At 43.0% G+C, this 28000-nt stretch overlaps 1 protein-coding gene across 4 annotated transcripts; it reads right to left on the bottom strand.

Annotated features, from left to right (window-relative positions):
* CNOT8 (CCR4-NOT transcription complex subunit 8) lies at nt 1-28000 on the bottom strand. Of its 4 annotated transcripts, XM_054978854.1 has the most exons (8): nt 27841-27981; nt 23500-23658; nt 8627-8820; nt 5897-6058; nt 4950-5094; nt 1391-1501; nt 1002-1154; nt 1-236 (listed from the first exon to the last, which is right to left on the bottom strand). In XM_054978854.1, exons 2-7 carry the CDS (start codon nt 23614-23616, stop codon nt 1005-1007), a joined length of 879 nt encoding a protein of 292 aa, XP_054834829.1. In that variant the 5' UTR covers nt 23617-23658; nt 27841-27981; the 3' UTR covers nt 1-236; nt 1002-1004. The 4 variants fall into 4 exon arrangements, with proteins under 4 accessions (XP_054834829.1, XP_054834827.1, XP_054834825.1 ...); XM_054978852.1 differs by having other exon boundaries at nt 1-1154; nt 27927-28000; XM_054978850.1 differs by having other exon boundaries at nt 1-1154.

Raw genomic sequence — 28000 nt, 5'->3', positions numbered from 1 at the left:
TAGTCTCATGCCTTAAGAAAATTCTTTATTTTACAAAATTAAGAACCAATAATATATATACACACAAGCATTTAACACCAGCTTCCAATATGTGCATAGTGGAGAGTTTAAGCTTGTTAAAATACCAGACTGTTGTCGCCTTCCATTTGGTTTTCAGGACTGTATGAGACTTGCAGAAGTATCAAATACACTTCAGAATAGCTTCTTACTCTACAGTCATTTTCAACAATCTGGGGCTGTAATGTAGTATAAAAGGGAAATCTAGAAGTTTTAATTTTTACTGGTTGTAAAATCTTAAATACAACATGTAATTTTATTCACTTAAGAACCTCCAGTTATTAGAAGGTAAAGTATTTCACCTAAAGTGAAAGCAACTGAAAGAGTTTTGGTCCGAACTGTTAACTTCAGTCTCAAGCATGCAGACAACTTTATTCCGGTCTACAGTAAAGATTAAACTTAATATAGTACTCCATGGCCTGGCAATCTAAAGGAAGGAGGCGCTAGGTGTAATGCTAGTCAAATACTACCTTTATGACTTCTACTGAGACAGATGTTTCATGCATTATCTCCACCACCAGGGTTGAACGGATCACAAATTGACTTACACAAAAGGTAAAAACTAGCAGAGGGCTGAAAAACTCATCACCCTCACAGAGAGCAAAAGAAGTTTTACAATAAGCTTTCAAAAGCTGAATCTGCAAGTGCGCAAGAAAACCTCAGCTCTGCTGAAAGTTCTGAAATGATTTACTCCTTGCAAATTCAGTCAGACTTAAAAGAAAAGAGGTATATACATTGTAATTTGTCCTTCTGTCCATAGAGGCAAAATACTATACCAGTAATTAAAAAAACCACTTGATTAGCATTTTCTAGGATTTGACATTGAAGATGCTTTTTGCCCTCTATGGAAACTCTAGAAGTTCTGCCTTTTTTAAAAAAGAGAGATGAGAAACAGTTAAGGAGGCAGTTTACCTCCATGGCCCCTTATGTTAAATGAGACCTACTTGTCACTGCTGCATATTGTTGATAATAGCCAAAATACTCATTTTTTCTTGGGCTGTTTCTACATCTTCACTCTGTTTCTGAGCCACTCCAGTACCAAGGCCATATAATCTCCCACAGTACTTTGCATCATCAATTGTATCTTCAAAGAACAACTGGAAAGAGAAAACACATTTTACTGTTAGTTGTCCCATTCATCCCTTGTAACCTGTGGCATATAATTATATCAAGACATTTTGGTGGTGCTTGCATTATCCATGGAAAAGGAACGCTGAATACTATGGAAAAATTGCACTTGAGCCCAATAGGGGTTGAAGATACTAGGACACAGTTCAGCCACAAGTTCTATGTGCTCCCTCCTTCTGATTAAAAATAGGCACGTTGCATGTACCTCTTTCATTCTGAAGAATGCCATCCCTGTGAGTAGTGAGTCTGACCCAGCTTGATGCTGCCGTCCAATCCGCTGCAAATCTAACTGGTCAGCAACTTCTTGAAGACCTCCCTGCAATACAGAAACAAATCTGAGAACTGAACAAGTCTGATTCAGCACCTGGAACTGAGTCTGGAAACAGACAAGCTGCATTCATACAGACATGACAATGGATCAAAAGGTGGACCACCATGTTTTATACTACCTGAATTTCTAGGATACCTTCAAGGGTGGCGTATAGAGGGTACATTATGATAACCCAAGTAAAGACTGGAATCTAGCAAGAATTACAAGAATCAAAGATTCATATTTACTTTTACAAATGAAGTTAATCTTTGACTAAGAGATTAGTGAAAAATGAGTGATGACACCATTAAATGATCCAGGAGACAAAACCCAACGTGACAGCAGGTGGTGACATGAGGCAGTAGTAGTGGTGGTGATATAGAGGCTAGACTGTCAAACTAGAATCTGGGAAAGCCAAATTTGAATCCCCACTCTTAACATGGAAGCGTGCTGCATTACCTTGGCAGTCATACACACTTAGCCTATCCTACTTCACAGTATTGCTATGAGGATAAAAACAAGGGAGAAAAATGATGTAAATAAGTAACAAAATAAATCCTTTCTTCAAAAAAGCTCTAGGCAGCGTTTTAGCTTCACCAATACAGTGAGACAGATTAGACTGAGAATGTGACTTGTGTCAAGGTCATCTACTGAGTTTCACAACAGGGTATTGTGCCTGGGTTCCTTCCCACATTTTCCCCACCATAATCAAACCCAACTGAAAAGCTATGCCCAACCATTCACTGAGCCTCGTAACTTTTAAGAAACATACACAGGCACTCTATATTAAGGACTACAACACAATAATACATTATTAGTGTTGTGACTGATATAGGGCTTTAGTATAAATATACTATAGTACAAATAGACAATTATAAAGTGACTTATAGACTGAATGAGATTTCTGAATTGAATTAAGTTGTATAGGAAATAGACAATTTTAATGCAGAACCTACTGCCCCAAAGGTTTTCATATTAGCAACCCTAAAAACCTTACAATTTAGATCAGAGCTCTGATCCAAATATAAATGACATGCATCCTTTAAAAAAAACTTTCCTCCTACTATATGTACATCTTATAAATGCAAGTTTTAGGATTAGCATTTGAACACTCAGCCCTCTTCCCCACACCCCATCACAAAAAGACAGCGCTTTCTTGACGTACTTTCTGGATTTGGTCATGGTAAAACAATAGGTAGCTGACTGATCAGCATCCCAGCCCTAATATACATATACAAAGGAATAGGAACTTAAATTATATACACGTGAATATTACAAAACCACAAAGCATTATAGTTTCAGGTGGGTAGCCTTGTTGGTCTGTAGTAGAAGAGCTAGATTTGGGTCCAGTAACTCCTTTGGATAGCCATATTGGTCTTAATAAAAGAGCAAGATCTAGAGCTTTGGTTCTCATACCATGGAAATCTAGTTGGTCTCTAAGGCGCTACTGGACCCAAATAAAGCATTATATAATCCATATTTCATTTTACTTTGGTTTTGTGCATGTATTAAGAACAATTAGCTGTGATATCTTGGCAAAGTTGAACGTGCTGCAATCTGAATGCCAGCTGTAATACAAGTAAGGCTGAAGAAATGCTTAATGTTCTGTCTGATCCACTTATGAACTACTTTGACCCAGTTACAGTGATGGACATTGACTGGATCCTGGCATCTGTACTTGTGCATTGGATCTTTGCCTATCTTGGCTGCTAAAATCATGTAAAGGTCACATAAATGAGCCCTTGATGTCTCATAAATTATTCACCAAACCGAGGCACCGTCCCCCAGCCTCTCATAGAAGAGGTTATCCACCTACTACTTAAAAAACTGTCCCTGTACAAAAATGATGTGGCACAACCCATTCTAACCAAAGTGATTGAGAGACCAGTAGCAAATCAACTCCAGCAAACTCACTCCAAGTCTTTTTGGATAACTTTTGTGCTCTTTTCATTCTGGCTTCAGGCCAGGCTATGGGATGGAGATGATTCTGGCAACTTTAATTGATTACCTCCATCTGAATGTTGACAAAGACCATCCTTCTTAGTTGCTACTCCTGTATCTGCGGCCTTTGATACAGTAGATCATGCCATCCTGTTGAGGCATTTGGAGGCAGAAGTAGGTATCAAGGGATGTGCCTTGGACTGGTTTAGATCATTCCTCATGGAATGGACTCACAGGGTTGCTGTTGGAGACCACCTATCCTCAGTGTGGGAATTATCTTGCAGGGTTTCACAGGGTGCAATCTTACCCCTATGGTATTAAACCTTTATGTTAAGCCTTTAGGAGAAATCAGTCACAGCTATGGAATCGAATGTCATCAATATGCAGATGACATTCAGCTCAGCATCTCATTATCCAAATCCCCTGATGAAGTAGAGCTTTTAGGTCACTGCTTGACAGCTGTGGTCAAATGGCTGAAAGTGAACAAATTGAAACTGAACTCAGATAAGATGGAAGTGATGCTAACTGGGAAGTTGGGGGGTCTTGAAGGACACTACTCCCCCAATTTTGATGGAGTTCAGTTGACTCTTGCTGACTAGGGGTTATCCAGCACTGCTGCTAGAGAAGTAAGTTAGTACAACTGCAAAAAAAGACACCCAACTCAGTCTAGCCCAATGGCCCCCTATCACGACATGACCAATCTGCCCACATGGACCCATGCCATGGTAAGAACAGACTTCTGTAACGCACTCTACATCAGTCTCCCCTCAAGGTCAACTCAGAGGCTCCAGTTGGTGCAGAACACCATAGATGATATTGGGAACTAGATGGGGTATGCATATTACTCCCATTCTAGTGTCACTCTATTGGCCTACCCATCAGTTACTGGGCTCAGTTCAAGATACTGGCTGTCACATACAAAGCCCTTCATGGCCTTGGTCCCTCATATCTGCAGGAACGCCTTTCTCCCTCTGCTCCACCATGGCAGCTTTGCTCATCTGATCAGAGCCTTCTGCAGGTGCCACTGTGCAAAATCAACAACTGCTCATACACATGCATTTTCTGTTGTGGCCCCCACCTTATGGAACAGCCTGTCTGATGAGGTTAGGAGGACTTCCACTATCTTAGTTTTCTGCAAACTATGTCAAACTAAATTATTCAGGAGGGTTCTTTTACACAGGTAGGAAGGCTATACTGTAAGGAAATGGTTCAAAGAGATGCTTTGGTAAAGGGATAGGGGCAGTGAACTATACTACTTTGTACATACTAGGTAGCTTCTGTATCATTCAATATGCTTTATTTCAGCCTGGGATTTGGATTTATATTCAAATTTCTGCAATCCATACCCTATTGCATTGTTATTGAATGTCTGAGCCACGGAGCATATTGACTCACACTCTGTAATGTACCTTGAGTCTCAGTACGAAAGGCAGAATATAAATAATGGCAATAAATAAATATACAAGTAAACCCCAACTTGCTGCAAGCTTGGCAAATAAAGTACTGAAAGTACCTTCAGGTTTTTGCAGCTCTTCATTAAGTACTTAACATCATATATGGATGGGAAGAAAAGGTTCAGGATATGAAAGAACTCATGTTCTTCTTCTGGAAGCCTTGAATCTGTCAGCAGTTTCACCATATAACCAAAGTCATAGCCACTGTTAGAGAAATGGTGGGGGAAAAAAGTCATCCAGCAACAGTCAAGGGCTATATGTCTAGTATGACAGAGTGCTGTATTGTATCACATTCTCCCAATTAGCACATGCTTTTCAAAATCAGAAGATAGCTACTAAAGTATAGCTATTAGGAATTTGGATTGAAATAGTTACTGGTAAGTAGAAAACTAAGGGGAAAATTAATGCCAAAATGGAAGTTGCTCTCATAAGTTGCTATAGGAATTTGTGATACATTGATTAGAAGAAGCCAGAAGAAGTCAACATTCCCTCTGTTTTAGCGAAATGGAAAGATAGCATAAGGGACAGTAGGGCTAAGTCATGCTCTTTTTCCACCAGTCAGCAAGCATTACTAAAACTACTACTAGTTTCTGGGAAGATGAGGTTTTAAAGTTCAGCATTTAAAAGCAATCCATTTATGCTCTATCTGCCACATATGTGTAAAGTATCACTTAACTACAGCTCCTATTTACTTTACCTAGATCAATGGTCTAGGGTTCAATGGCCCTGTATTCTTTTCTTGAAGGGTTTTTGTATAATAAATGCACAACAACCAAACATTCAGCAAATGAATTTTTGCTGGCATTCAAGAACTATGGGAAAAACTTTATTTGCTGAATTTCTACTTGTCACATTGCTTGAGAAAGCACAAGAACCCTGCCAGGAAGAGAGGAAAAAAATACTGTCAACCCTGTTACAATTCTTTCTGCTGTATAAACCAAAAAGATGAAGGAAACGTGTTACGAACATAGAATAGTAGTTAAAAGCAAGAAACTGTTCAACCAACCTGTGAAATGAAAGCCATTTGACATTGTCACAGAGTACTACACCCGAGGTCATAAGCAGCTCTGCAAAATGCAAGGTATCAATCCCTTCTTCCTCATGTTTCTGGAACTGCAGTCCAGAGCTTGCAAGAAGATCTATAGAATCTTGAGAATACATATCTTCTCTAGGTGAGAAAGGCAAATAAGCATTAGATGTCAGTACCCACTGTACCTAAACCTTCACCCTTTTCTTTCTCCTGCTGAGCAATCAATTTAGTCCATTTCATGACTGACTACACAAAATTATGCAATATGTAACAGAAACTTAGTTTTAACTGCATTGTAAACTACAAGAGACATATTGTGCATTTAAGACTGCCTATCAATTTTCTCCTTTTAAATTTGCGGTACCCACATAATTGAACAGCTAAAAGTATTGTGTGGAGGGTAATGGTAAACCTATGTATAGGTTGTGACTACTTGGAACAATTAAGAGAAAGTGCTGGGAAAAGTTATCTGATCTCCTCTAACAATTCCAGTTTTTGGCCTCTTCTATGAGGGAAGCTACACGAGATGCCCGGACACGGATCTGGTCCCACAAGGTTCTCTGAGTTGTGTAGTCTTACAAAGAACAGCTGCTCAATGTGATTCTCTGCCTGGGGAAGATCCTCTCTCTTGCAAAAAGCCTCAGCTCGGGTTTTCCTCTGGGAACTCAGGGGCGAGGGACGTAACAGGAGACAGGAAATCCGGGGCAGCTTTTTGCAAAAGAGAGAGAGAATCCTTGATACAATTCTCCCGCAGCGAGAAAAGCAGTGTGGTGGGATTTTCTCTGTCTTGCAAAAAGCTGCCCCAGATTTCCTGCCTCCTGTTACATCCCTGCCCCTGAGCTCCCGGAGGAACACCCGAGCTGAGGTTTTCTGAAAGCAAGAGAGAATCCTCCTATCACTCTTCCTCCAACAGAGAATTGCATCACGTGGCTGTTCTTTGTAAGAGTACACTACCCAAGGGACCTTGCAGGACCCAACAGATGAAGAACACATGTCTGGTGTTTCATGTAGTTTGGCTCTATGAGATAATTGTGTTCTGGAATTACGAGGACCATAAAACATGCTCAAGATGATGGGGAAACAGGGCTGCTTGGGAACACAAACAGCCATCCTAGGCTTCAAACTAGATACTGGCAGTGGCCTGTACACCATACTGCTCACTTATATAGGGAAATGCACTCATATTCCAAAATGAAAATGTTGTACAAAAGTTTTGCACTACTCTCCCCCAAGAACAACTTACCCATTAATGATGAACAGGCAATCTCCCAAGATACCACAATTCATGGTGCTGGAAGCAATATGAGAGTCCCCAAGTTTGTACTAAAGTATCAAGCTCTCCTCCTGCCTCATTGGAGAACCTACTTCTCAGTACAAATTGAGATCATACTTCCAGAGGCTCCTGCATTCTAGCAGAAGTCCTAGGCATGCTGCAATTCATGTGGGCACACTGGCTAGGTTGGAAATTATTCCAGGGCCTGCTGGAATTATTTCCAATAATTCCAGCAGGCCCTACCACATATGCCCACACCCAGATATGCGTCACACCACGACTATTTCTTATTTTGCTCACTACCCAGCCTAAACTCACCACCAATCTTGCTAGGAAATTAATGCAGATGTAATCCTTAAAACAAGTAAAATATACAAATGCTGAATATGATCAATTTCTTTTTGCACATGAAATGCACCTTGACTTGAATTTGTCATAAAATATTAATTTGATCCAGACATGTTAACACTTGCAACTGCACTCCTGAAAACGGGGTTGGTGACTGATGGATTTCCACACACACACACACACACACACAAGATTTTCCAGTCATCGAAAGCAGGGGAGACACAAGGAAAAGCAACCACTAGCAGATGTTTGCTTCCAGTTCTGTGGATCCTATCCAGCATAGGAAGTCAATAAGCTGCTAGAGTCACAGCTCAACAATATACACAACTTAAAGTGTTTCAATTTTCCAATTGTAGTATCTGGATTTCCAGCTGTGTATGTGGGATCTAATTTTAATATAAAATTTATTTTCATCATATTTATATTTGCCCAAATCTGCTATTCTTGTTTAAAAAATCATGCCAAATAAATGTATCTCTGTTTGAAGTGTTAGAGACTGGTTTGGTGTAAAGATTAACACAACTACTCTTCTATAATTAAGGATATTCAGATTTTCTTTTAATTATCATACATTTGTGATTTCTCAAATCTGTATTATAGAAAAGATGAGACCAAGATTTATCTACTATATACTCCCTCACAGTGATAATTACGTCACCATTCCAACTGACAAGACTGTCATCCATATACATTATAGTAATTTATACCAGTGGATCTTAACTCCATGTGTATGTTACATAAATGGCAGTTGATTACAGTTGTGAAAGCAGGCCTACTCACTTGCTGCCACAGAAAATCACGTACCTCCTAAGCAATAAACGGTTCCTGAGTTCAAAAAAAATCTGGGAAAAGGCCATTAAAGGGGGGAGACTTGGAGCCCAAATAGTTTGGCAGTCATTCAAAGTAATGTTAAGAGCAATGTTTAAATAGGGTTTTGACAAAAGACCAATTATTAACAGCTTCTGAGATGGAAGATTTAGCCTGAACTACAGTTCCCTCATGCTAAGATGGGAATATTTCCTTGCTGTGTTTTTACTTGTGACAGCTTTTCATAACAGAATAGAGCGAATGTTCCCCCAACTTACGTAAGGTTGAACTTGAAGTTAAATTGCCAGGTGTTGATTCCAGCAGGATATTCTCCTTTCTCATTTGTGAAAGTCAGGCCCAACTGGATGATTTTCAGGAGATCAACATTACACCGGAGCAGCTGATACTGGTAGTCAATAGAGCTACGAAATTCACCTATGGGTCGAACGACAACTCCAGGAAACTCTGTATCCTACACAAAGAGAAGGGAAGAATTTTATTACAGTAATAAGAACCTGAGAAATTTCATTAGGAAACACTACCAAAATTTCTCTCATTACTTGGTGGACAAACCAAAATTCATCTCCAGTACTGTTCATACAATGACTACTTTGTTTTCCTGTATTTTTAGCATTTTTAATTGGTTTGTTTGTTCCATTTGGCACCAGATAGACAATTTACCAACTATTTGTTGTTACATTTTCAATTGTATGACTTTCATTATTTGCTGCTTCTTCCCAATATTCCAAGGGCACAACTGGATATTACCTAGTCACACCCTGTGCCCACTGAAGTCAGGAAGCCACCCTCCACAAAATGCAAACAGAAAGATCTTAAACTCATGATCTGAACACACACCCTTTATCCTCCCTGCCTGATAAAAAAAATTCTAGGGAATTCGAAATCTTGCAGAAAAACAGGGTTTCTCACCTGTAACTGTTGATCGTCGAGTCTCTTCTGTGCAGACACACATTGGGACTGCGCAGGCGCAGGCCAGCCGCGGAAAAGATTTTTCTAGCTTTTAGAGATGTGAAGGGGACGTTCGGATCCACCGCGCATGCGCGCCGGTGTTCCCGCCAATTTTGAATGTATATATATCCAAACGTCCCCGGCATTCCCTCAGTTCTCCTAAGCCGCCGGAGAACCAACTCCGTTAACCAAGCACTCACAGCGGGGTAGGTGGGAGGGAATGTGTGTCTGCACAGAAGAGACTCGACGATCAACAGTTACAGGTGAGAAACCCTGTTTATCGTTGTCGTCCTTCTGTGCAGCCCCACATTGGGAGAATAACTAGCATCTCACCAATGGGGGCGGGTGTGAGTGTCTACTTGAACAAAGAATGCAGGACAGCCGTGCCAACAGCTGATTCACGCCGTGCATTCACGTCCACAGAATAATGTTTGATAAAAGTGTCTGCAGTGGACCATGTCGCAGCTTGGCAGACGTCTTGGAGCGGCACTCCTCGCAGGAAGGCAGCAGAGGCAGCTTGCGCTCGAGTAGAATGAGCTGTAACCAACAAGAGGTACTGGACTCCAGCTTGCTGATAACAAAGTTTAATTGTAGACACAATCCAGCGAGAGATGGACTGGGCAGAAGCAGGTGAGCCCTTGCGAGGGCCAGAGTAACACAGAAACAGAGCAGGAGATTTCCTGAAACATTTGGTGCGATGTAAATAAAACAATAAAGCACGTTTCACATCCAATGTGTGTAGTGCCCGTTCCCCTGGGGAAGAGGGTGTCGGAAAAAAGGGAGGACCACCTTTTGCTGCAGGTGAAACTTGGAGACCACCTTGGGTAGAAACTCCATGCTAGTGTGGAGCATGACCGTACCAGGGAAAAACTGCAGGAAGGGAGGGTCACACCGCAGGGCAGACAGCTCCCCAACACATCTAGAGGATGTGACTGCCACCGGAAAGGCTACCTTTTGTGTGAGCAAAGGCAAGGGACAGGTGGACAGGGGCTCAAAGGGCCGGAGCATTAGTTGGGAGAGTACCAGGGACAGACTCCACTGAGGAATCGGCGGGGCCCTAGGAGGGAAGGTCTTGAACAGGCCCTTTAGGAACTGCTTGGAAAGCCAGTGCGTAAAATCAGTCTTCCCATCAATCTGTTCATGAAAAGCAGAGATCGCAGCCATGTGTACCTTAATGCTCAAGAAGGCAAGGCCCTGCGAGCACAAGTCCAGGAGGTAGTCGAGAACGATAGGTAAGGGGCAATCAAAGGGAGAAACCCCCTTGGGGGCCAACCACCTGGAAAAATGCGACCACTTCCTCTGGTAGGATAGCCTGGTCGATAGCTTCCGGGCATTCAGAATGACCTTAAGAACCTCTGAGGAGAGGCCTACTCCGGAGCGCACAGGAGCCAGGCAGCCAGACTCAGAACTGCCACATTGTGGTGCCTGACCCCGTCCCTGATTAATAGGTCCGGGGCAGGTGGCAGTGCCAGGCATCGTCCCTGTGAAAGGGAGAGTAAGAGAGGGAACCAATCCTGGCGAGGCCACTGAGGGGCAATCAAGATACAGTGGGTGTTGAAGGCCCTGACCCTGGAGAGGACTTTGTGCATGAGCGGAAAGGGCAGGAAGGCATAAAAGAGCCCTGGGGACCAGGGTATCTGGAAGGCATCCCCTAGCGAGTGACGGCCAATTCCGGCCCGGGAGCAGAACAGCAGGGCCTGCTTGTTGTGGGCCGTGGCGAAGAGGTCGATGAGCGGTGCACCCCATGTGTGGAAGACTAGATGGAGATAAGCCTTGTTGAGGGACCACTCGTGTTGAGGCAGAAACACCCTGCTCAGCGTGTCCGCTGCGGTGTTGAGCTCCCCTGCAATGTGAACGGCCCTGGGAAGGACGTTGTTGAGAATGGCCCATTTCCAGAGAGTCGTTGCTTCCTTGCAGAGCTTGAGTGAGACCGTTCCTCCCTGCTTGTTGAGGTAATAGCAGGCCGTGATATTGTCCGACAGGACCTGAACCCTCCTGTTCCGAATGACATCTGCAAAAGAAGCAAGGGAGTAACAGATCGCTCTAAGCTCTAAGAGGTTAATGTGCATGTTTGCCTCAGTTGGGGACCAGATGCCTTGGGCTGAGAGCTGCCCACAGCGCCCTCCCCATCCCAAATTGGAGGCGTCAGTAAAGACGGTGACCTCTGCCAGGAAAGGGCCAAAAGGACAACCTTCGGACAAGTTCTCAGGGACAGTCCACCAGGCCAAGGAACGTTGTACCACCCTCGGGATGGAGAACTTCTGATGCTGGCCCATAGTGAGGGGGTTGTACCGCTGGACGAACCAGTTTTGTAGAGGCCTCATATGCAGTCGTGCGAAAAAAACTACCCCTGTGGAGGAGGCCATAAGGCCTAGCAGTGTTTGAATTAGGAGGGCAGTTTGAAAACGGTTGTGCAAGAAGTGACGGGCTAGGGAGGAAAGCCTGGTCAAGCGATCCGGGGGTAAGTAGGCTCTGCCCTGCGGCAAGTCGAAATGGACCCTTATAAACCTAATGGCTGTGCCCGGAGTTAAGAAAGACTTATCCCCATTAACCACCAAGCCCAACCTAGCTAGCACAGATAAGGTGAGGGCAATATGGTCCTGGAGAGAGTCAGCCGAGGGTCCCACCAGGAGCCAGTCATCCAGGTAAGGGTAGATAAAGCATCCCCTGGACTGTAGATACACCACCACGGTGGCCATGCACTTTGTGAAAACTCTGGGTGCAGAGGCCAACCCAAAAGGCAACACTGTATATTCATATACAGAATTCCCATAGACAAACCGCAGGTACTTTCTGTGGCCCTCAAAGATGGAGATGTGGAAGTAGGCATCCTTCAAGTCTAGAATAGCTAGCCAGACGCCTGCTTCCAAGAGCTCTATGACCCTTGTCAGGGTCAGCATTCGAAATTTCTCAACCTTTAAATAACTGTTGAGGCCCCTAAGGTCCAAAATGGGCCGGGACCCTCCATCCTTCTTATCTACGAGAAAGTATCTCGAATAGAATCCCCAAGGGGAAGTAGCGACATTGACCACCCGGACAGCACCTTTGTTCACCAACTCCATAACGTTATTGTGTAAAACAACATTCCAACATGGAGAACAACGGGGAGGGAGAGAAAGGGGAGGTGCATCAGAAAATAACAATTTATAACCATGGGTCACAATAGACAGGACCCAAGTGTCAAAGGTAACAAGCTGCCAACAGGGCAAAAAAGGCCGAAGCCTGTCCAAGAACCGGGCAGTAGCGGGAGTGTCCTTGGAAGCCAACTGGGGAGCGTCCAGGCTTAGTCAGAAGACAGAAGGCTTCTGCACGGAGGTTGATGGTTTAGGCGAGGGCTGCTGCCTCCCCTTGGACCGGCCGGAGCGCCTGGAAGAATGACGCTGCTGGGTAGAATAGGATCGGTGGCCATAGGACTGGCCCGAGAAGAATCGCCCTTGACGCTGCTGGTAAGGCTGATAAGGGGTCTGGTAGGATCGGAACCGACCGTAACGATACCTCGGACCCGACGGTTGAGCTGAAGGAGCGACTCCCAGGGACTTGGCCGTTTGCTGGTTCTTTTTCATCAGCGAGAGGGATTCATCTGTTTTCTCCGAAAAGAGCTGGGGGCCCTCAAACGGGAAATCCTCCACCTTCGCCTTCTTCTCTGGTGGCAGGGCCGTGGACCGGAGCCAGGCGTGCCGACGCAAGACCACCGAAGTCACCATTGCCCGTGCTGCAGAGTCGGCGGCGTCCTTGCCAGCTGTCATCTGCTGTTTTGACAGCTTCATGGCCTCGGCTTGAAGGGCCTTAACTAGGTGGCGTCGATCCTCCGGGAGGTCGGAGAGGTAAGAGGACAGCCGTTTCCATAAAAAGAGGTTGTAGGATCCCATTATAGCTTGGAAATTTGCTATACGGAATCCCAAGGAAGCGGATGAGTAAAGCTTCCTGCCCATGCCGTCCAGTTTCCTGCCCGCCCGGTCTGCTGGAGCCGAAGAGGAACCGTATCGGAACCGAGCCTGACCTTCTTCTGCCACGATGGAAGAGGGCTTAGGATGGGTGAAAAGGTACGGACAGTCGTCCTGTTTCAGGCGGTAGTACCTTTCGACCTTCTTTGCCGTTGGCGGCAGTGATGCCGGTGTCTGCCAGAGCGCAAGAGCATTGTCGACAAAGTCCTCTACAGGAGGGAACGCCACCGATGCGGGGGATCCCGAATACAATGCCTCCAGCAACTTGCTCTTAGGCTTGGAGGTCGTGGAGGCAACATCTATCTCCAGCGCAGCGGCCATCCTGACCATCTGTTCGGCGAACATTCTGTAGTCATCATTTGGGGACGACGAACGGAGCTCACCCACGGTGTCATCCGGGGAAGGGTCAGAAGCCACATCCGAGGAGTAATCGGACGGAGAAGCCAGGCCCTCTTCATCCTCGGAATCTGAAAATTCCGCCGGGGTCTGCGTCGGAACCGAAGCCGGGCGTCCGGCCGGAGCCGATGGGCAAGGCCCGGGAACCGAGGGATGAAGTTGCACTCTAGCCGCAGGAGGAGCAGGCGCAGGTTCCGCATGGAAGGCAGCGGAACCGAAGGGTGTTGCAGGAAGGGCACGGACTGCTGGAACCAGGCCACAAAATCCTGCCAGGAGGTCATGTTTCCTATCCCCGGGACAGGCTGCCAAGGAGGTAGAGGAGTGGACACCGGAGCAGGCCAGTGGTACAGCGCCCGAACCGATGAGGTCGATTGCATCGGAACGGAGGCCTCAGAAGGCGCCGGGGCAGACGGCAGGGAATGCTCAAACGACTGATACGGTTCCGAGAGAGGCGGGAATGGTACGTAATCCTCCGATGTTGTTGGAGGAGGCGTACAAGGAGGTGACGGGGTATGAAGACTCACCACATCGTCGTCAATCAGAACCGGTCTGGATGGCGTACCGGGCTGCACAGTCGAAGCCGGGGATGGTGCACGGCCCTTAGCTTTCGACTTGGCCTTGGCCTTTTTAGGCGGGGGCTCCGAAGAAGCCTCTGTGGCTGAAGCTTTAGACGAGGGCTTCGATGAGGAACGCTTCTTAGCCTTCCGGCTAGAAGGACGATCCACGGAACCGGAGTCAGATCGGCCCTCCAGAACGGGTTGCCCCGTCGGTTCCGAGGGGAGCAGCTCCGGCGATTTTCAAGACGGTGCCAGCGAAGGAGCGGCGGAGCGGGGCCTATCTCCCGATGAACCCGATGGCTTGGGGGGGGGGGGAGAAGGTTGGCATCCCACAAGAAGGCACGGAGTCTGGCCTTCCAATCGCTCCTCACTTTCGGGGTGAAGGACATACACACTGCACAACGCTCCACAATGTGCCCCTCGCCCAGGCAGATGAGACAGAGCTCATGGCCATCCGAGTGGGTCATCTTCGTGCCGCACTTCAGACACTTTTTAAATAAAGCTGTCTGAGACATCTCGGGATGATGTTTTCCTCAAGATGTACAGCACAAGAAAAACGATGGATAAACTCTGAAGAGACGCTGAGAGACAAGTAACGCTAGAACAAGAAGAACCTTTTCGACGGCGGCGAAAAAGGAACTAAGGGAATGCCGGGGACGTTCGGATATATATACATTCAAAATTGGCGGGAACACCGGCGCGCATGCGCAGTGGATCCGAACGTCCCCTTCACATCTCTAAAAGCTAGAAAAATCTTTTCCGCGGCTGGCCTGCGCCTGCGCAGTCCCAATGTGGGGCTGCACAGAAGGACGACGACGATCATGTGTTATTTTGGCTTGTCTTTTTTAAAAGAAAGGTATTCCATTGCTTTTTTATTGACAACAGAATCTCATTTTTTCTGTGCTTTCAAGGAAGCAAGCATAAGAACAGAGCTTCTACTCACAGGTATAAAATATCCCTCTCTGCCACACACCAGTAAATATATTTCACCATCATCAAATATGTCACAAATTGAAATACTGTTAGGGTTAGTACACATACATTTCTCAATTCGCATGCTTTCCAGTATTAACTAGTATAAATTATATACTAACCTGGAATTCATAATACTAGGTCTTCAGACAAATTTGTATTATAAATTCCAGGTTAGTGTATCATTAATAATAGTTGCAAGCCTGACTACGTCATATCTCAGAAGCTAAGCAGGGTTGACCTTGGTTAGTAACTGGATGGGAGTCTTCCAACAAAGACCAGAGTTGTGATACAGGGGCAGGCAATGGCAAACCATCTCTGTTAGTTTCTTGCCTTGAAAACCCCAGCAGAGATCTCCATAAGTCAACTATGTCTTGAGGGCACTTTCCATCACCACCACTATAGGTCAACTGCAGCTCTCTCCCTAAATGCAGCCTTTTCATCTTCTTTGTGGGAACCTCTCACCCTACCATGACAATGAAAAGTATGGAGTGGAGAATGGCTGTATCACCACATTTGCATTGTTCTTTATCTGCTTGGATCCAGAGGCACATGATGAAGTTGGTGCCAGTTTTCCAAGCATTTTGCAAACACCAAGACATACTATATAGCCTATCTACATTAGAGACTATATAGGTAAAGTGCTGGTAGGGTGAAAACCTTGGATGCTGTTTCTGCTAAACTCATCAAAGATTAATAAAGACAAGGGCAAAGGAGATGAGCAGAAACAGCAGTAGAGTGAAAAAGATGATGTACAGAAAAACCTCTGAATTAGGGAAAGAGTACGTAGCTAAGAGATGAGGGTGCAGGCCTGTTTGCATGCACTATGGGGAAGAGGGAAGGGGTAGAAAAAGGATTAACAGACAAAGACATTTATACATACCTGTCATGGTGCAGAAAGAGTGCATTATGCGGCAGAGAGAGAGAGAAAAAAAGGAGTAAACAGATAACACAATAGGTTAAAGAGAATATACAGAGTTAAAATTGTAAAAAATTTATTTCCACAGATTAACATATCAAAAGAACTCTCCAGAATTTATCAAAATGTAAACATGGCCCTCCAAATGATAGCATTTCACACTCTGGCTCAAAACTATGACCAAGTATTGTCTGAATGCAGCAGACTATATGCTAACTAATCAGGGTTCATACAGAAGAATTTGTAGATTTTTACATTTCTTTATATACAACTTGCTTTTCTCCCCTATAGGGACCCAAAGCAACTGACAATACAAAACACAGGCATACTAAAGAGAGCACAGTTCCTCTGCATGAGCACACTAGCCATTTTCACATGGTGGGTAGGACAGCATTTCATCTTCAGGAGGCACAGATTTGTGGTGCCTGAATTCAGAATTATACTTCTGAAGTGCAGAGTACTTATACATCTGGCTAAACATCCTACACTAATTAAGTTTATTACATTGGATACTGATGAAGAAAAAGGCATGACCTAAAAACATTTCACTCCACCAGTCATTTTCTATGGTTTCCTTGCTATTCTGATGAACTTCTGCGCTACATACTACTATATTATAAGCATGCAACTCATACATTCACTGTTAATGATTTTGCACCAACAAAAGTATCAAAAATTGATATCTTAATTTTACTAAGGAACCAAGCAAAAATAACTGAGGTGTGAAGAATATGCAAAAGTAGAGATGTGAAAGCTTGCGGGGGGGGGGGGGTAAGGAATCTGGAGGGAGGTATTTTTCCATGGACCTTTTATCAGTTTTTCTAATAGAAAAACTGGAAAATCTGGGAAAGTGCTAGAAAAAAAGTCCTTCAAGGATTTTGCAAACAGTAACGAACTCTGGTTACTTCACAATATAGACACCTACATATCAGGTCTAACTATTAAAAGATTGTGGTGTATTGTTGTGTTCTTGCCACTATAACGGATAGTTTCAACTATGTTTGAAGAAGCACATATTTGTAGAATGGTCATTCGGTATAAATTGAATAGGTGGTTCCTCAAACAAACCAAATTTAAAGGCAATATATATTTTACTTCTTGCTGTAAGGTTAAACAATGACAGTATTTTGGAGTTAAAACATTTGTAAACAACTTTCTTGTTTCTATACGACATTACCTTCTGTATTCACTGTATACCTTTTAATGTCTAGTACTGTTTATTATTGTTTAAAATAAAAATAATTAAAAAAAAGTCCTGTGAAATACTTTTAGAGTGAGTGAAATGTTTATTCAAGTAAGGTTTATCATATGCAAAATGTAGAGCATGAAAAGTCTGAGGACATTTTCAATTTTTCCAATGGAAAAATTGGGAAATTTTGAGGAGCACTGAAAAAAATCTCTTTTCAAGAGGGTGAGAAAGCTTTCCTTGTAAAGCATTTCACTCATTCCAAATATATAGCATGAAAAAGTGTGAGGACTCCCCCAAATTCTCCTACAGAGTTCAGCATTTTCAATGTTATAAAGCTTAGCTTAATACTATTGGAAAGAGTAGTATTTAATATCGCTGCCAGACCACAGGGGCAGTGGCTCTTAATAAGGGCTGCCTGCCTCCCCACCCCCACACAGAGTAATCTACAAATCCTGGAGGATGTTCATAACAGCGGAGAATCCCATTTTTAACCCACCTGCAATGGTTTTTAACAGAAATAAGAGTTGTTTTATTTATTTTTTCATTAAATTTTTTCTTTATTTAAACTATAAACTACACACCACAACACAATAAACAACAAACATAGAGAACAAGAAAAAACACACAATAAAATTAAGAGGAAAATAAAAAAAGAAAACACCCCCCCCAATTACACTACAAGTTGAGTTCCGATTTTCTCCACAAGTATATATCATTTCTAGAGTCCCACTTACTCTAAGTTAGTCACGAAACCCCTCTTTTTTCTATTGTTCCTGTTACTTAATCCATAAATCCAGATGTCATCAAATCCTTGTTATCCATTTCATGCAAAAAGTCTATTACTGGTTTCCATTCAGTCAAGAACTAATGTCCTTTCTCTAATTAATGCAGTAAGTTTTGCCATTAACGCGAACTCCAAAACTTTTGTCAACCATTCCTCCACTGTAGGCACTTTTGTGCATAAAGTGCATAAAGTACTCTTGCTGCTGTAATAAAGTATAAGAACAGTGTTCTAAAACTTTTTTCCAACTGGCTGTCCATTATTCCCAACAGAAAAGTCTCTGGTTTCAGCTGAAGTTTAATCTTCAAACTCTTCTGAATCGATGTTTGTATCTGCAACCAAAAACTCTGCTTTCTTACATGTCCACCACATATGAAAAAATGTCCCTTCTTGTTTAGCATGTTCCAACATACATTTGACGCCCTCTTACACATTCTAGCCAATTTTTCAGGAGTCATATACCAATGATACATTATTTTGTAAAAAATTTCTTTAATACTGGAGCTTAATTTAAATTTCAGCCCTCTTGTCCACATATTTTCCCACTGCTCCATTAATATATCATGTCCACAATTTCCCCCCATTTAATCATACATGCTTTTACTTGCTCTTCCTCCATCCCAAACTTCAACAGAAGTTTACACATTTTAGAAATGACATGTTCATCATTTGTACAAAGGGCTATTTCAAATTCAGTTTTAGATTTCTCAAAGTCATAATGACTCTTGTCTAGTTTGAATCTCTCCAAAATTTGCATATATGGAAACCACTGACAGACGTGCCCTGCTGCTGCTAAGTCCTCTCTTGATTTAATTTTAACTTGGTCCTGAGAGAATTCCAGTAAATCCTGATAAGTTAACCATTTAGGTGGACTAACCATTTCCCTTCTAAAATGAGCTTCTTGTGATGACAGCCAGAGAGGTATTTTCGAACAAAACCTAAGTTTGTATTTATTCCATACTCTCAGGATTGCGCGCCTTACATAATGATGATTAAACTCTGCGTTGGCTTTAACTTTGTCATACCATAGATACCCATGCCACCCAAATTTTAGATCATGCCCTTCCAGGTCCAGTAATCATCTATTTTTTAGCAGTATCCATTCTTTCATCCAAACCAAACAGCTGCAAAATATAATCTCAAATCTGGGAGGCCCAAACCTCCTCTTTCTTTTGCATCCTGTAGAACCTTGAATTTAACCCTTGGCTTTTTGCCTTGCCATATAAATCTCAGTATTTCCTTCTGCCATTGCTTAAATGGTGCCTCTGTTGTCAATACAGGAATTGTCTGAAATAGGAATAACATTCTAGGTAAGACATTCATTTTAATTGTAGCTATTCTTTCCAACAGCGATAATTGAATTTTATCCCATCTTAGCATATCTCTTTTAATTTCTTTCCAAGTCTTAATATTATTATTTTGGAATAACATACAGTTCATATTTGACAAAGTAATACCCAAGTATTTTACTTTTCTCAAATTTAAACCCTGTTATGCTCTCAAGTTTCATTTGATCTTGTATTTTCATATTTTTAGTTAAGACTTTGGTTTTCTGCTTATTAACCTTAAAACCAGCCACTACACCAAATTCTTTCAATTTTGTCATTAGAGTTTCAATTCCTTTCAAAGTCAACAACCAATCAACCAAGTCATCTGCAGACTCTCAGTTTGTAGTTCTCCTGTTTCACCTTAACACCTCGGATTCTCTCATCTTGTCTTATGTCCCTATTCAAAACTTCAAGCATCAGTATAAATAACAAAGGTGACAATGGGCAACCTTGTCTTCTGCCTCTTAGTATTCTACATGGTTTAGTTAACTCTCCATTCACAAATATCCATGCAGTCTGGGTTGTATAAATTGACTTAGTCCATTTAATAAAATTGTCCCAAAAGTCCATATTTTCCAATATCTTAAACAAAAATTTCCAGTTTAGGTTGTCAAAGGCCTTCTCGGCATCTAGGAAAATCAAAGCAACTTGTCTTTCATTATGTTTTTCTAAATATTCCAGAATATCCAATGCTGTTCTTACATTGTCCTTTAGATGCCTCTTATGTATCTTACTTTGGTCTTCATGAATAATGTCCCCTAGGATACTTTTAAGTCTTCCTGCCAAGATGGATGCAAACAGCTTATAGTCATTGTTTAATAGTAATATTGGCCTGTAGTTTCTTGTCAATGTGTGATCTTGTCCCTCTTTTGGAATAAGTGTTATGTTGGCCTCCTTCCATGAGTCTGGAATTTTCCCTCCCTCTAAAACAGAGTTCATTGTCTTTTGTAAAGGCTGAAGCAGTTCATCCTCAAAACACTTATAATAGCTACTTGGGAGGCCATCTGGTCCAGGAGCTTTCCCCAACTTACTCTTTTTTATGGCTTCTCCCACTTCTCTTACTGTTATAGGTCCATTCATAATTTGTCTTTGTTGTTCCGTGATCTTAGTTAACTTCTGTTTATTAATATATTCATCTATTTTTTCCACTGACACATCACAACTCTTATACAGATTTGTATAGTACTGATAAAATGCCTTTTGTATATCTGCTGTGTCTGTTAGTGCCTTATCCGCCACTTGTATTTTTAATATCATTCTCTTTTCTCAGAAATGAGCATTGTTTCATGCTGCTCATCCCACCCTGAGGATAAGATCCCAGATTTCTCCTACAAGTCCTTTAAAAGTGGCACATAGGAGTTAAGTTTAACATTACGAGTTGGCAAGTGGTTATTAGGCGCACGAGTCTCATTTGAATGTATGCTTGAGATCTGTTGTATCATATGCATCTTATAAATATATTAACAAAGTTTTGTTGTCCAGAGTGCTGTTTTATATCCCAATTTTTTAACCTGTAATTAGCTTGTTCATCATGTCAGATCTTTCCTAGAAGTCACTCTGGTTGGGCCCTCACTTCAAGCTGTCTGACTCTGGCTAAAGAACAGGTCCTCATTTGTTGGGTGGCAGCTTCAGCACTGCAAAATACCCTCACTACAGGTAGATCCCTGTACTGGCTGCCTTTCATAAAAAATGAAAAGTTGTTTGTTCCAGATAGGAATTTTGCAGTTAATTTCATGTGGGTATTGTTTTGAGGGAAAGTTGTACAGCTGTGAGGTTCTTTTTTAAAAAAAAATTAATTTTTTACCTGGTCTTTTATTTTGTAACATGTCTTGAGTTGCAGTGGTCTTGAGCCATCTCAACATAGTATATTTTAATACATAAATAAAAGGGAAACATTCAGTGATAATGTTGCCTACTGAAGGGGCAGTAGTAGGGGAATAAAAGTTCAGAACCACTTACTAGATAGTATTGTAACTGGATACCATTGTTCTCTCTTAACTATGAAAAAGCTGTCTTCTACCAGCCACCAGTTCTCCGTAACTTTCAAGTTTTTAAAAACAGTTCACCCAAAAATAAAATTAACATATTCCTCCCAGAAAGAGTTAGCTTCATATGGTGTGAACAACATTGTTGAGTATGCAAAAAGAAGATGAAAGAAGCTTTCTTGACACTAAAGAGCATGCTGCAAGAAAAACATGCTGGCAGGACTACTCTTTAAGTATGTACTGATGAATATGGACCCATATGCAGTCCTGAGCCTGGACAACTTCCTATCAATGATCCTCAGAAATGCATTTGGCCATAAACAAAGTATCAAGTTAAGCACAAGGAGTTAATTGCTGTTCTGGAGAAAAATCAATATTGATTTGCTCCATCCTCTGCACAATTCATTCACTCTTACATGCTTGAGTATGAACTAATTTGGTATCAGGCATACTCAGCACACAAATTCAAGCACAACCCCAGGCACCAACTGCTTTATTCCATTTCCAGTAATGATGCTACCCCAGTTGCACTGCACCCCTAACGAGGTTAAAATTGTACTGGGCCACACCTGCCAACAGGAACAATGTCATACGGAAGCATCAGTAATTTCAATACACGTTGCAACTGCATAGTCTCCTATGCACACATTTGCCTCAACAAGACACCTGAGTTTTTAAACAAATTCACCTGAATGAATCAGTAAGATATGACTATTCTAACATCCATAACATAATATGGAATATTAGTGCCCTGTTAGAAGTCCTGCTAGCTAACAAGTTGCATCCGTTGGATTCCTGAGGTCAATGAGTTCAAGAGTTCATGTTCTTAGATCTACTTGCAGTGAAAATAAACCAGTAATCTGAATGACTGACTGAATGGATCACACAACGGTCTAAAAATCAGCATCTCAGACCTCTTAATACACAAACAACTCTACTGTATCCAATATCTACATTCCACACACCTCTAAGATAAAGGAATGCTTTTACTGATTTTTTTGTGGGGCACTGTGAAAGTATTATCAGCTACTGTGGGATACAAATGTAACAATAAGCATGCAAGGAAGTACCCTATGTGAATGTCTAGAATTCATATCTAAATGTATGGAATTTTCACATCTGGACAAGACTGCTCTACTTGTGAATTCAGGAATTGCTTTATACCACGTTCCATTTACTCCCATATTCTCTTTCCAAAAGAGGCAAGTTGGCTGCTTTTAGGAGTTTATCAGCAAACGGGATGTGAAAGACCAAAAGAGATGATTTTCTGATAAGTATTACACAAAAGGCAAATTCATCATGATTTACACAACAGCCTGTTTTTAGATCATTTGAGGCAGCATACAAATAAAGTTCAGCACCTGTGTTAAATTTGCAGATTCAAGGCTCATAAACCACCAAAGAAAATACTTAATACCTGTATTAAAGATAGTGAGAACACCTGAAAAAGGTATCTCTATGGTACATAGAAGGCTGGATCGAGAGGGGGGCAGGGGGGGGGTTGTCTGCCCCCGGTTCCGCCAAAGAGTGGGGCGCCGGGCGAAGCTGCCAACCACTGGGAGCATGCCGGTGGCAGCGCGGGTGGCTGAGTGGCCGCCCGCACCATTCGCCTGCCCAGCAGGACAGGGAGCGCGCAGCAAGCCGGCCGCCCTCTCAGACGGGCAGGTGAATGGCACAGAGAGCTGAGAGGCCACCCATGCCACTCGCCTCCCCGGCTGAGGGGGCGGCCAGCTTGCCACGCACTCCCTGTCCTGCGGGGCAGGCGAATGGCACAGAGGGCTGGGAGGCCGACAGCGCCATTCGCCTGCCCTGCAGGACAGGGAGCTCGCGGCAAGCCAGCCGCCCCCTCAACCAGCCAGGCGAGTGGCACGGCCGCCTCTCAGCTGCTGCTGCTCTGCTGGTGGCACACCGCCCTGTGTGATGATGTCACAAAGCACCAGAGCACACCCGTGGGCAGCCAGAATTGGGTTGTCCCGGGCGCCAGGAACCCAAGATCTGGCCCTGGGTACATAGTCTCCTGGTTCATATCTACTGACCAGCTGGGTACACATTATAACAAAAAATTTTCTTACATTTACAATGCAGAAAGATGAACACTGAAGCATGCTTACCATTGCAATATAGCTGTAGCTGAGAACAATTTCTCGGATTTTCCTCATCTCTTCTTCTAGATTGTTTGCCCACACTTCACAGATCACTTGACTGTTTTCTGCAAGTGCTGCTGGCATCTTGAAAGTTCTGCACCACAGTCACGATGACAAGAGTGGAAACTACAAAATATCACAATAAACTTCCTTAAGTATAAGCACACTACTTACTTCAATGTACTTAAGTTGGTTGCTGTACATACCATCATGCTTTACAACACACTAAAATGTGTACTCCAACCTTCCTGCATTTTTCTTCTGTAGTAAATCCTATTGCACATAGGATTGCAACTTTGGATGTTCTTAATTAAAGACCTAAGATTTGACTGGCACATATATATATTACTGCTCCAGCAAGGATTCTTTCAGTGTGTTTGTGTGTATAAAGTGTGTGTGCATGAGAGAGAGAGAAAGCTAAAATATCAAATTATTTGTCTTTTTTTGGTCTGTGATTCAAATATGTGCAGTTTGTATGAATGAAGCAAGGATGAACCACAGAGATCTACTGACAGAAGGAATTTAGTCAGAGATCTGCAGTGAGAAATAGATTAGACTAAATCCCACCACCCTTTTCATTAGTGGAAAATACCCAAGTGATCATTTTATTAAAAGTAATACATTTTACGTGCAATAGTAAGTGCACAGCCTGTCAGAAGGAAATTTGCGTCATAACACTTACAGCATATTCTGTTCTGCTTTGCTCAAAAGTTGATTTAAGTAAATCTAAGCCATCTACATCCCATGTTGTCAAAACCAGCCCATTTCTTAACTATGCCCTTGCATCTAAATAAAGAAATGTTCCTTTTTCAACAGTAACTTTTCACTAGTAAAATACTGAGAGTTAATAATATTGAGCATTTGTATAGCACTTTCAATGTTCAAACTGCTTCTTATGTTATCTAATAATAATTACAATAATTACAATTGCAATGGTTTGCCATTGCCTTCCCCAGTCATCTACACTTTACACCCAGGAAACTGGGTACTAATTTTACCGACCTCAGAAGAATGGAAGGCTGAATCAACCTTGAGCCGGCTATCTGAACCCTGCTTCCACCAGGATTGAATTCAACGATACATATTTACAGCAACCGACACACAGTAGTATAGTCGACAGTTCCTGCCTTTTACCAGTGTGTCTTTATGAGCCATTTCCTTACAACACAGCCTTCCTATCTGTGTAGACAAGCCCTCCTAAATAATTCAGTTTCATATCTGTGGAAAGCTAGGAGATGGAAGCTCTCCTAACTTCATGAAGCAGGCCGTTTCATAAAGGGGGGGCTACAACTGAGAATGCACATGGATGGACAGTTTTTTATTTTGCCCATTTGCAGGATAGCACCTTCAGAAGACCCTGTTCAAATGAATGAAGCTGCTGTGGCAGAGCATGGGGGAAAAGCAGTCCTGCAAAAATGAGGGACCAAGGCCATAGAGGGCTTTGTATGTGATAGCCAATACCTGGGCTTGCTTTAACAGCCTGCCATTATCTGTACTTCCTAATCCACCTCTCAATAACAAAAGAGACAAAAATCACACAGCTATTCCCCCCAAGTTATCTACAATTTAAGTGAGGTGAGGGATGTTTTTAAAAGTTTTATCGTCAGTCTTCTCAGAAAGCAAAGTGGCTTTAAATAATCGCTTTTGCATGGTTAAGTTCTAATTTCTGCATGAAACCCAGAAAGCATGCAGAAAAGCTGCTTCTTCCCTCTCCTCTCCAAGGCAGAGCAAATACCACTTCTCAGGTTGTCTGTAATTAAAAAAGAACTTGGAGCATCTTTGTTCTAGGCATGAGCAGCTGGCCCACTGGCAACCTAGTGAGCAATTTTGTGGAATGCTGTACATATAATGAAAAATCTAAATACATCAAAAATTGATAGAGGAAAAAAACTATAGTTCACAAAAGCTTGATTCCTAAGTACCATAATACAGAAAAATGTACCTAGAAGAAAAAAAAACTAGGAAGAAGCATATGAATGTCTTTGCTTAAGGGACTCCAGCCAATACATTTTAAAATCCTAGTTAAGATTTTCCAGTCACTGTGGCCACAATTCAATGGGAAGTTAGACATGCTTCAGTCCCTAATATCAAATAACTTGAACAAAGCTGTACTGAATGATGGTGCTGAAGTTTCTTAGCCTCTGATGGCTAAAAATTTACACAGAAGAATCTGGGCATAGAGCTGCTTCAGAGATTTACTATATCTTCACTGATCTGTAGAAAAGTACTCTAAGAGAAATCAAAGGCAGAGGTCATCTAGACTTGCATATCATCTTAGATTGTTAATATTACAATATTCACACAAGAGCTTAGTAAAAGGCAATCATAAATTGCCCCATTATTTGATATGTATATACAAATTCAGACAAACTTATACTTCTGATTAAACTGGTTTAATAGAATATAGTGCGATAGTTCACACCACTTTAAGATTCAGAATATAACGCATGTGGGAGTTACAGTAGAAAGGAGGGAGAGTCCAGTAGCACGTATAAGACTAACAAAATACCCTACCACAAATTTTGTTACTCTTATAGGTGCTACTGCAGTCGTCTTCTTCCCTACTGCTACAGACAGGACTAACACAGCTACCCATCTGGATCTGTCTCCATGGCTGGTTTTACAAACAGCTTGTTCCAAAATAGGAATGATGTTTCAGGCCTGCTGAGAGATAAGGAATGCTCTGACACAAAGCCTCCGGAGTGTTTTACCAAATCTGCCATCATCATTCCTAGAGACTGTCCTCTCTAACAGACTGTAAATTTCTCTGCATTCAAAGATCATGCCATAATTCTGTATTTGTTTGCCTTTCTTTATTTTACTATATATATTTGCTATATGCCCAAACCAGAGATAATTTTCTAGAAGTTACAAAAAAAAAATCTTTGTCTTCCCACAGACACTTTCTCAGATTAGTCTATTACTTATTAACACTAAATTCTCCTTGAGAGGTTGACAATTTTGAAGAGACCCATTTTCCCACCCAACAGCCTTTCAAACGCACAAATGTGGCGACTGAAGTCTCATGGGTTTAGGAATGAGATTCGCCATTTTCCGACGGGTATATCGAATAATCAAAAAAGAAACCCCCACCGACGCCGCGCCTGACCATGGAAAAGGGAGGAGGAGATTCTTGCTCAAAGCACTCCACCTCCTGCTTTCAGTTACAAGGTATCATATCCAGGCGGTCAAGCGCAGCAGGAGTTCCAGGATCTGAACACCCTGCCCACAGTCTTCTCTGTCAGAAACAGGCGGCCCCACACCTCAACCCCAGCAACAGGAAATGCTCCTATCCAGAAGCTCGCCGGCTTCCTATGCCTCTTGCTCTGTTCTCTTCTCGCCAGGGAGCTGCGCCTCTCTCGGGGTCACTCCCCAGTTTCTGCGCCTGATACTCTCCTCGGGCCTTCTTTCCCTGCTTCAGCCAAATCTCTCACGCACGCTGCAGTCTTTTGCCAGCCTGCGCCCCCAAGACCCGAGCAGCGCGCGCGCCCCCGAGTTTCCGGGTGCATTTGAGATCTCCTGAGGGCACAATCTGCCTGCAATTCACGCGAGCAAGGGGGCAAATTTAACGACGGAGCCACGCTGCTTTAGCTAAAAACAATTGTACTCCAGCGCACGCTTTCTTGGAGTACGGGGCACTTCTTCGAGTACCATGAAGGGATCCTCGCTAAGCAGGCATTTTATGTAGATGGAGTGGAAAGGAATTCACTGCACCTCAAAAAGTGGGCTCCAGTCCACAAAAGTTTGCGCTGGGCTAAAATGGTGTTAGTTTTTAAGATGCCACAAGACCAGAGTTTAGATTAGGTCTGCTGTGAACTACTCTTTCGGCCTCCTCACCCCTCGCCAGTAGCGGAGTGTTCAGCCCGTCTCTCTCTTTCTACCTCCTCTTCAACCCCAGTATGGATGGGCCTTTTGGCGAAGATCAAGTGTGAAGTGTCATATATTGTCTCTCACTCGTATAGTCCCAGAAACACGGGGAAAACAGCGTTGCACAATGCGCCTCCCCTCGTAAAGCAGGAAGCCCTCGCCAAGCAAGCTCTGAACGCCTTCCAAAGGGCAAGAAAATCCATCCCCACCACCCGTACACATCCGAGTCTGAACTCCCGCCTTCGCGCCTACTGGGCTCCTTCATTGTCTCATAGAAACAGCTGTCACTATTACCACTCTCCCACAAGACCAACCAGGCTTCAAAAACAACCAGGAAATCCGGTGTGCAAACAATAAAGGCCTGTCCCGCCCTTGCGCCTCATCTCCGACTTCCCCTCCAAAACTGAAGATTGAAGGGGAAACCCGAATCCGCCCCCTCACCAAGAGCGCGGGAAAACCGACCGACCGACCGCCAGGCCGTTATTCTTTTCCTTCTCCTTGTTGTTGTTGAGGCCGCTCTATCCTACCTCTTCTCCATCACTCGGTGGTTCGCTGTACGGCCTCCGCCCCTCCGTACGCATGCGCTTTACAGAGTGACAAC

Source organism: Eublepharis macularius, chromosome 4 (assembly GCF_028583425.1).
Source record: "Eublepharis macularius isolate TG4126 chromosome 4, MPM_Emac_v1.0, whole genome shotgun sequence".
Taxonomy (NCBI): Eukaryota; Metazoa; Chordata; class Lepidosauria; order Squamata; family Eublepharidae; genus Eublepharis; species Eublepharis macularius.
This window is presented reverse-complemented; position numbering and strand designations above follow the sequence as displayed.

Excerpts from the sequence above, each read along its gene's own strand:
- CNOT8 (XM_054978852.1), bottom strand. The coding sequence starts at position 23,616 with ATGCCAGCAGCACTTGCAGAAAACAGTCAAGTGATCTGTGAAGTGTGG. Across the intron at positions 8,821-23,499 it reads GCTACAGCTATATTGCAATG|GATACAGAGTTTCCTGGAGT; the intron begins GTAAGCATGCTT and ends CTCTTTGTGTAG. Across the intron at positions 1,155-1,390 it reads CATTCTTCAGAATGAAAGAG|TTGTTCTTTGAAGATACAAT; the intron begins GTACATGCAACG and ends TTCTCTTTCCAG.